Source organism: Corvus brachyrhynchos, unplaced genomic scaffold (assembly GCF_000691975.1).
Source record: "Corvus brachyrhynchos isolate BGI_N302 unplaced genomic scaffold, ASM69197v1 scaffold258, whole genome shotgun sequence".
NCBI lineage: Eukaryota > Metazoa > Chordata > Aves > Passeriformes > Corvidae > Corvus > Corvus brachyrhynchos.
Window position 1 is genome coordinate 380,705 of NW_008240122.1, and position 10,573 is coordinate 391,277.

The window sequence follows — 10,573 nt, forward strand, 5'->3', positions numbered from 1 at the left end:
TGAATTATCCTGGTTTTCCTCTTCTAGAGCTGGTGTTTTCTTCAGGAGAAATTAATGAATGTTTAAGTTAAGTGTGTCTGCAATCACTTGACAAATTGTACTGAGGATCTCTTATCTGGAACTTGTAAGGGTGAACTCTCACCAGTTGTATCAGGAAGGGATGTCTTGCACATGTAACAGTTCAACTCCTGATAAATACTCGTGCAGCTGACATGAGACTGCAATATGTGCTGGGCCTGTGATGTCTTCCCATGAAACAGGCCATTTCACCTCACTGAATAATGACACTTTGCTCTGTGTGTATATAAACTGAAAGCCCAATACAACCCTAAGCATTGCTGCTACATAAGTAATAAAAATAATGGCACTGGTCATATTGGGAGGATTGAGAAATGGTTGTAAAACTCTTGGAGATGTGTGAATGAAATACACTGATAAGAGAGAGAGCACCTACCTCTGCCTGTATTTGAATCTACATTCACCTTGGGACTTAAGCGTCTGCTTTCACAGAACTAAAACAGCTGAAAGAAAATCAAGAAATTCAGCTTTAAACGATTCTCTGTGAAGTTACTTGGAGGGATCAGTCAGTCCTCGGCTATTCTAATTAGCTCACCTGTGGATTTAGCAGATGGGAGACAGCTATCAGTTTTGACAACTGATAAGGAAACAGGGCCATCACTTACCATCACCAGCTGCAACTGAACCGTGGGAAACTGGCAGAGAGGGTTTGTAGGAACTGCGAATTTAGAGGAGCTCTTGTAATGAGAAGGTCTGAAACACCTCACTACAGTCAACTCTTGTCTTCCCTCCAATGTTTTAAGCTCCTGGCTGTTAGTTAGGGCTGAAGGGGTTTGACAGCTGCTTTGGGAAATAGTAAGCAATGCAATTTTTCTGTTGCCGATTCTCATTCGGTTATAAGTAGTTTGTTTCCTTCTCACATAATGTTATCCAAGCTCTTGAACAGGGAAAGGACAGACGAGTTGAGTGGCACTGGGTGCTTGTCTGTGCATGGCTGTGCAGCCATACTGGGCCACCTACTTGGGTAGAAGATTTATTCTCTTTTCATGCAGGGCTGCAGGTTAGTTTGCTTTTCTTCAATATTATAGCTGAACTTTAAGCCTGTTAGCTCAGAGAGAGACACATAAAGGAGAGTTCATGTTATCTCTGGCAATTTATGCAGGGAACTTTCATCTGAATTTAATTCTCAATTTATAATTTCAAGAGCTGAACAAACCTTGTGCATTGGGAACACGAAGCATTGTATTTGTGTGGATTGGTTTGTGAGTGGGCATTCGAAGGCAGCTGAATGACTCGTAAGCTCTTGGTAAGCTCTGATTAATTTGAATACATTTGAAAATACATTTGATTACTCTCTTGGAAAGTAAAATACCTGTCAATCACTGTAAGCCTAATGACAGAATGCAGATAAGTGAAAGCAGAAGGAAAAACAAGTGAATGAAAAGAAGACACTGGCTGAGAGGAAGCTATCTTAATGGCAAGCTAGTGTCCAAAATGTAATCACAGAAGGCAAACTGTACAACTTAACTATTCCCTCAACACATCATTGCTTTTCTCAGCTCTACAACCTCTGCATCCATTTCAGATCTCAAGTGAAATTGTGTCTGAGTTAGAGGAGGGGAAAAAAAATCCCAAATCCTTGACTCTCACAAATTGCCTGGTTTCTTCCAGGAAACAGTAAATGGCAGCAAGCCACAGGGAGCTTGGAGAAACAGACTCTGAGTCCTGAGAAGGCACGTTGTACAGATTATATGACGTTTTGTATAGTTGTAATTTAGGTGACAGAGAGGTAAGTTCCTGCTGTGCCTTGGGCTCTCCTTAAAGCAGTTTTTGAGGCAGTGTTTTCTGCCCAAGAATGCAGGTAGTATGTTGATCTGGAATAAAACATGACACTACATGAACTGTTAATGTGTCTGATGTCTGCCCACAGCTAGAAAAGCAACCCATGTGCTGAAAAAGAAAAGAAAAAAACCTGCAAAAAAAGCCCCCAAACAAACATGAAAATAGTATTTTATAGGAGTTGCTGCTGGAAACTGCTGACACTTGGCTGTCAAAACCCATAAACATTCTTTTTTCCTCTTTTACTAGAAACAAGAAGTTCCTACAGAGCATTTCACATTTTGATGGACATAGTAGTTCTCAGGGGGTATAATGTTCCACCAGTCAGATCGGGCATAATTTCCCTGAAGCTCTTGTCTGCACATTAGGTATTTACTTGTAATTGCTACTTTTCATCTCAAAATAATGATGTTCTAGTAGATCTTTAGCAATATATGTATTTCAATGGTTTCTTTTTCCCTATTTCTCTTGCATTCTTTCTATGTTAGTGGAGGAGGTTGCTGAATGAGCTAATGTGCTGTAATTGTGTCTATCCAAACCAGTGTGGTTTTTAGTTTTTAGTTGTGCAGTTGTCTAAGTTTACTGTTGAGAGTGTTTTAGAGTCTGTTTTGGGGAAGAGACATCTCTTAATGCCTCAAAACCTGCTAGGGAGTCTGCTGCAGATCAGGCAAGGTTTTTTTGTTATTTCCACTAACTGCTTTAGACAGAATTCTGACTTATTTTCAGTAGTATTTTTGTAAAAGCTTTTCCCTTTTCACTCAACACTAGCACAGCCTGTAAACATGAATTAGAATGAGTTTGACATAGAGGAGTAGAGCCTTGAGTTGTGCAGAGCTTGTAAATAAGTAATAGTGACACGATTAAACACCAATATTTGAGTTGGTATTTCTAGAACTTGTAATTAGGCTACAAAGCAGGCTGTCACAGAGAAGAGCTTCAGCACTGTTGAAGCGGATAGTGCTCATGACAGTAACATTTAGCCCAGATGTTGTTCTGTAGAGACTGAAACCCTTGTTTCCTCTATTCATCTGGATAGCCTGGATGCTCATGAAATGATGAAGCTGTGTCTCTTCCAAGCACTTGTCTATTAATGAAGTGCACAGAAGTCTGGTTTTTGGGAAGTAAGTGGGTACTGCTCTGTCTGAAGGGCAGGGTGATGGCTCTCCACAGCACAAAGGGCTGTGCCTCTCCACATGTTGGCTGTTGGGCTTTGTGTCTCCCAGGGATCCCTGAGGCACTCCTGGTACCAGAACTCCTTCACAGCCCCACTGCCAGGACCGTCCAAATCTTAGTTTGCTTTGAATTTTCAGATAATTAATCAAAACTAGAAATATTTGGGAGTGTCCAGAAGGGATGTGGCCTTAACTGGAGAGACTCTCATTCCTCTTCAGAAGCAGAAACTAAATTCTGCTGTTACAGACAGTAAAACTAGAGAGAACTTAATGACATCTGCAACATTATTGCATATTCTCTTGATCCTGTATTTCATGGGAAGGTAGGACCAGTGATTCCCTCCTTTCTGACAAGCCATCCCACATAATTGCAAAAGACACAGGCTCCTTTTTCCCTCACACCTGCTAATACACTGCTATAGAGATTCTTCATCATCACACTCTACGTCGATCACATGCAGCTTTGGTTTCTTTAGCATCAGTGTCAAAAGCATTTTCATTGTCAAGCCTTCTGTCTCTTTCCATTCCCCACCCCCCCTTTTGCTTCTCAAAAAAAAAATTAAATAAAAAAGGAAGAAAGATTGGATCCAATTTTCATCGGACTAACATCAGCCTGAAGATATTTTCATCAGTTCTTGGCAGATCCTAGATGGACTGTGTAATAATGAATGCCTTTTCACAATTGTTTTCCTCACACTTAAGTTCATTTTCTGTGAGCACTGTATGAAGTAATTTTAAGCTTTTAATTGTTTATGATATCTGGTACTTCTAGACTCTGGGAATGTTTCTGTATCTGTGAAAGAGAATTATTAAGCACCAGAGAAAAATGCCACGCTACTTGCTGTTATGCTGAGGAAGGCCTGCCAAATCTTGCAGTATTTGTGCATGCTATAGAGGTGGAAAGAAGGGAAGCTTGCAGAGCTAATAATAGCAGCAGCTTTGTGGCTAGGAGCCTCATAATTGTAACTCTATGATGACAGTCTGATTCAAAACATGATGGAATCCATTTTTCTATCTATTCCTGTGGTCTTGGATCAGTCCTTACAAATCAGAGTTGAAAAAAACCTTGGATGTTTTTGCACAAGACCAAAAGATCCTTTCTACTTCAGGTGCAGGCAGGTCTCTTTCAGCATTTGTCAGGGTAAGCTTTTCAATATATTCACAATTTGTCTAAATGTAGCATCCTGTGATCTTTAAGTCTGTCTCATGCAGTGTTGGCACACAAGACCAAAATCTGGTTGCCAGTACATCATTCCTGCCTTGCCCTGCTGTTGATTACCTTCCTGGCAGTGTGAGGAGAGGCAAAGAATGTGACTTGCCATCTCTTGGCAGGCAGCACCATTCTGGTGGGGTTTGTGAACAACCAGCAGTGGGCTGTTCATTGCAAGAACAACTGCAGACAGTGGACAACATAGTAGAGCACCTCTCTCTCCTGTGAGGAAAGGCTGAGAGAACTGGGATTGTTCAGCCTGGAGAAGGCTTCCAGGTGACCTTCAGCCTTCCAGTACCTGAAGGGGTCCTAAAAGAATGATAGAGAGGGACTTTTTACAAGAGCATGCAGTGACAGGACAAGGGGGAATGGCTTCAAACTGAAAGAGAGTAAGTGTAGATTAGATATTGGGAAGAAATTCTTTACTCTGAGGGTGCTGAGGCACTGGAACAGGTTGCCCAAACAAGTTGTGGATGCCCCATTCCTGGAAGCATTCAAGGCCAGATTGGATGGAGCTCTGAGCAAGCTGGTCCAGTGGAAGGTGTCCCTGCCCATGGCAGAGGGGTTGGAACTAGATGATCTTTAGGGTCCCTTCCAAACCATTCTATGGTTCTGTTGTTCCATAAAACTTAGCCTTGAATCAAAAATTGAAGCAATCTTTCATCAAGATGTGATGATGGATTCTTCATTGCCATCAAACTGGGTGTTTTTCTAAAAGATGCAATCTAGTGGCAACAAGATTCCTCCCAGGGAATGCATGCCCCTTCAGAGCAATCCTATGGCTGCCTTATGCTGGGGGTCACATTGCCATCTGTTCTTCTGGTCTTACCAGAAACAAATTATGAAAGTCACATTCACAAATAAAGTCCATGCTCTGTTATTTAGTTGATGCTTGGGTTTCAGTGCAGAGCACAGTAAGGTCCTTGTAACAGTTGCTGGGCACTCCACATTTGACAACCAAGTATTCATTTATGTCCACGTCATTTTTTTAATACTTTGACCTTAATCTACAAAAACATTGATTCTAGAAATACAGCTTGAAAATTCTATGATGATTCAAAAGAGGCAGACTCTTTACCCAGAATCATTTAAGACTTCACAACTAGGTAATACCAAGGAAAGGGACAAATGCTTGGTGTAACCCTGTCCTCCTTTCTTGGACAGGACTCATGCACAGGCAAGAATGTGGTCACAGAGAGAGTGCTGCTGTGGGGACATAGGGGAGCAGGAGTGCACCAGGACATATCAGCACATTTCTCCATTTGTCTCTGACTACATTTTCCAAAAAATAAAATGGTTATCGAGTCATTGTAACTGCATGGCTTGGTTAAATGTTTGTACAATTGCAAGGATCTGTGCCTAACAGGGCTATTTTCCAAGTTTTTGGCAAATCTAGGCTGATACCTGCACAATAATCCAATTTCTGGCAGCTTGGGCAGCTTCCCTGTTGAGGCACAAGATTCAGCACCTTTTTAATACAAACAGAATTATGAGATGAGATTTGAGATGGGATGTGTGAAACATGCAGCTTTAGGCCTGGTGTTTAAATTTCATGTTATTTCATCTCAATTCAGGTTCTTTGTCCATCTTTTGGTCTTGACACACTGTTAAAATGCTCCCACTAGGCTTTTTTCTGTGTGCTTAGGTCTTGAAGAGTGTGATGTTGTGGAGAACTGCATAATTTGTGAAGTCCCCTGTGTTTAAGCAGTGTATGATACACAGGCTAGGAGATTTTGAAGGTACAAAGGACTGTCTCTTACCAGACAGACGTGAGTGCTTGGAGAAAGCGATAAAGAAGGACTGTTCCAAAAGTCCTGTCTTGGGCTCTTTGCCGCAATATTTTGGGTTTTAACTTTGATTAAGGTCCATATTTGTAGCCACATGAAAATTCCACACAAAAGTATCTGTGTAGGTCCAGACTTCTCTTCCTTACAACAAATGAAATCTATCTTCTTTTCCTTCTTACTGCTTGTGGGAGCAGGTGTACATCCATTGGCATAACAACCAGATTTTCTGAATAACTTGGCTGCTGCTGCAGATGTTTAACCACTTAAAAACTGTGTTTTCCTCAGCATTTGTAAGAAAAGAGTCCATTTTAAAGTTATTTGTATTTTTATTTATAAGGACTTGCATTTAATCTTTAAAAAAGGCAGAAAAAATCCAAAACGGAGTTAATGAAAGTATTTTCAATTACTGCTGAAGTTTGCATAGCTGTAACATTTTTGCTTAATACATAAATATGGAGCTGTCTGGAGAAAATATGGCATTGGGGAACTTGCAAAAAAGGAGACAAGTGACAGCCTTGCCTGAGCTTCCCAAAGAGGAGTTGCTCTCTGACAGCTGTTTCTCCAATGTCTCAGGAGTTAGTTAAAAGGAGCCAGCCCAAGAGTTGGAGGCGATGTCCCCTGGCAAACGTGCGTAGGTTTGACTTGCACTGCATGGGCACAGCTTGTTGCGTAAATGCGTATTTGCAGAAGATGTCAAGCAGCGTGGGGGACCCGAGGGTTGCATTTCTGCGTTCGTGCAGTGGCTGCTGCCGTGGGGTACTTCCCTCGGAGCTGGTGTAAGGCCTCGTGGAAGATGGAAATTAGGGGTCTTGTTAGCATGGTAGCAGTTGTCCATGGCAAAGGCAGTATTGATGTACAGCTCCCTCCACATACATTCCTGTTCCTGCTGCAGTCGGATCTCCCGAAGGCAAAGCAGTGAGGGTGTGTTCAGGGCCCTCAGGCTGATCCCACACAGTGGGAAGGCTGATGGCAGCTCCTCCATGGCCACATGTGCCTGGCATCCACAGGGAGGGCTCACCTTGGCAGTGGCATGGAGAGCAGTGGAGGCTGTGGGTGGATAAGGGCTGCCAGCAGCTTGTCCATCAGCGCTCACCTTTCTGCATTTGCTGGTAGATTTATTGTGTCCTCCAGTACGGGATTCATGCTACCAGCTGCCTGAGGTGCAATGGCTAGGGCTAATACGGGTTGGGCCAGGCTCCTAATATCGGACTGATTGCTTGAGACTTGCTCATTTCTCTCTCCTGCATGGTGCTGTAGCAGAGGCAGCTTCTGTCACATAACTTACCCTTTTATGTTGTAAAAAACAGTCATTAAATAGTGACAGGTTCTCCATTGCTTTCCAGACAAGTGCTGAGTGGGCTGTGTGGAGCAGGGGTTGGCCCAGACATGGACTCTATGAAGTATCCCGGCCTCTGGGTCTGAAAAGCCTTCCCTGATGACCCCTGAGAGGGTGACCGCTGCACCAGCCAGTCATACATCCCTTCTGAGCATTTAAGGGAAGTCCTGATCCATGAGTCAGACCAAGACAACATGCTCATGTACAAAGTGAGCCCTGTTAGCTGCATCTGGCACAGATGTGGATGTCCACATACAAACATGTAAACTTCAAGAGAGAGAAGGCTTGGGGCACAACATTTTGCAGGGACAATTTGACCTGGCTTGTAGCTGCCTCGGTTTGCTAGGGCTTTGTGCCCCCAGAGCCAGCCTCAGGATGCTGCTGGAGTGACCCCCTGAGACCCTGCTTGGCATCACTCAGCTCCAGCAGAGTGAGCAGGCCAGTTGCCCCAACGCTGGGCTGATACTCATCCCTCAGGTAAAGTGGGAAACTGCCAGTGTGTGGGAAGCCATTAGCCTGCAGGATTGCACTGCATTCCCTTCCCTGTGAGTGCTGTTCTTTCACTTCTAAGGATTACACTGCTTTGTCCACTTTCTACTGAGCTCACTGCAGAGTGAGTTTCCTGGAGGGAAGAAAAAAAGGACTGTCAAGTACCCTGTTTTCTTATTCTTATCTCATATTTAGTTTCCTAATTGCAGCTTGGAAATAAAATATCCTTCCTGCTAATTTTATTCTTTTGTATTTAGGAAATGCTGCCAAGTCTGACAACTTCTTCCTTCCAAAGACACGCTGTTAAGATGTATTTTTTCCCTGCTCCACAATGACAAAACTGTCAAGAAGCACTGGAGTCTGGAGAAACATTCATTTTGGGTGTGCCAGTGAAGAAGTGCTTATTAACTTTAGTTTAAATTTGTCTGCAACAGAGGGATGGGTTTATTTACACATTTCCTAATAATGATTTGAAACTGAAAGTTGTATTTGCATTGAAGTGTAAGGTCTTTGAGTGGATTTTCCCAAAAGCAGCTAAAGGGATTAGGTATCAGTGTTCAGTAGAAACTGGGGGCTGCATCTTTTACCCTCTGTATTGCAAACTTCGGCTTTGGGAACCTGTCATTTTCAAACAAGACTACTTACTGGTTCTCCTTTGGTGCCAGACTGGAATTTTTGGGTTTGCTTGGGAAGTACCAATGCTAATGTAAAATACACAGATTTTTTGAAGAGAATGTGTTTCCATCACATACAAGGAAGAAACATTGCCTGGCTACAGGTTGGGACACTGAGGTTTTTATCAGTACTGTGGGATCCTCAGACTGCTCCTAGAGATCACTTAGCCTAGAGGCTCAGGAAGATATAATTAGGAGGGTAGATGGAAAATTAATATTTCTTTGTGCAAAGATGTTCTCTTTTGCATAGAAATAAAGAGATAAACCAAGACACACAGCTCTACAAGCTTCTGAGGTAATCAAGCCATGAGCAGCTTCCCCATGTCTTGCCAAGCCCACCTCCCATCGTCCTTGTGCCCCTGGCTTTGGGAGTGACTCAGCCTTTGCATCCTTAAACTGCACGTTGCTTCTAGAAGAATATGTGGGAGGAAGGGAGGGGAAGAAGCACTTTCCAAACTGCTGTCAACGAGTCCAGAGTAGTCTCTGCTGTACTGGCACCACGAGTGGCCAAGCTGCACTAAAATAATATCAGATCCCTTGCAGTGAGTGAGCTCTGAGACTGATAGGAATGGCTCTGAAACATTAGAAACTTGGTGCTAAACCACAGAGTCAGGAAAACAAATACAAGAAGTCACTTTTAACACAAAATAGAAGAAGTGTCTTCCTGGGATCATTACATGTACAATGGCACTGCCTTGCTGACCTGTCAGAGCTGGAGAAGTATTTTTCTTCTGTTTTTTTTTTCTTTCTGGTGTTATAAGACAGATGGTGTCTGCTCTTAAATAATGAAATAAGCCATGTTCCACACAACATAAGAATTCGAAAATGTTGCTATAAATGTGCAGAGGTTGTGCACTTCTCAGTTAAAATAGATCTTTTCAAATAATTCTTTCTCCAACTTTCCCCCCTTAACAAATGTGCTGTTAATCACAGAGTGAAATCTCTTTCCCCCTGTAGATCGTGTTCCGGAAAATCAGCGACGTCAAGCGGGAAGAAGAGGAGAGAATGAAGAGGAAGAACGAAGCACCTCTGATCTTACCCCCAGACCACCCAGTGCGGCGGCTGTTCCAGAGGTTCCGGCAGCAGAAGGAAGCGCGGCTTGCGGCAGAGAGGGGCCGAGATCCGGATGACCTGGATGTGGAAAAGGGCAGTGCTGTCGGGGAGCAATCCTGTGCTGGCGCAGTGGTCAAGGCCAGCGTTGTGACCGTTCGGGAGAGCCCGGCGACCCCCGTGTCGTACCAGCCCGCCTCCACCTCCGGGGCCTCCGACCAGGCCAAGCTGCAGGCCCCGCCATCGGACCACGCAGCGTGCAAGGCAGCGGGGGACTACCCCCGGCGGAAAGGCTGGGCCAAGTTCAAGGAAGCCTGTGGGAAAGGTGAAGACTGGAACAAGGTCTCTAAAGCAGAGTCCATGGAGACTTTACCTGAGAGAACTAAAGCTTCGGGAGAAGCTACCCTGAAGAAGACAGACTCTTGTGACAGTGGCATTACAAAAAGTGACTTGCGCTTGGATAATGCGGGGGAGACGAGAAGCCCGCAGGACCACAGCCCGGTCCTCACCGAGGTCAAGCATTCCTTTTATCCCATCCCAGAACAGACTCTTCAGGCCACCATGCTGGAAGTGAAACATGAGTTGAAAGAGGACATCAAGGCTTTAAACACAAAAATGACCAATATAGAAAATCAGCTTGCTGAGATACTTAGGATATTAACCTCAAGAAGAAGCTCCCAGTCTCCACAGGAGTTGTTTGAAATATCAAGGCCCCAGTCTCCAGAATCAGAAAAAGACGTGTTTGGAGCTAGCTGAGGTGTTTCTTTTTAAAAACAAACAAACCAACCAACAAAGAAACAGCCCCCTAACACTTTACATTTAATCTTTCTTGAAAACGAGTGAGGGACCCGTTCACTAAGCATGTTCCCTCTGTCTAAAAAGGTATGGTAACAGAAATTGCAACCTCATGTCAAGATGGCAGCTGACTTTGAAGCCTTTTTGACAGCAAGGGTACAGTTTCTAAATTTCTTTTCTCCCTTTGTCCTCATTCCTCCCCC

The 10,573-nt window shown here is 43.6% G+C and overlaps 1 protein-coding gene across 1 annotated transcript in view; it reads left to right on the top strand.

Moving 5' to 3' along the window:
* Positions 1 to 10,573, top strand: part of KCNH1 (potassium voltage-gated channel subfamily H member 1) — a gene marked incomplete at its 5' end in the record, with an annotated part of 167,430 nt that overhangs the window by 150,891 nt on the left and 5,966 nt on the right. The window contains one exon of the mRNA XM_008641688.2: positions 9,483 to 10,526. Coding sequence (XP_008639910.2) covers positions 9,483 to 10,331 — 849 coding nt within the window. The remainder of the gene's footprint in view (positions 1 to 9,482; positions 10,527 to 10,573) is intronic.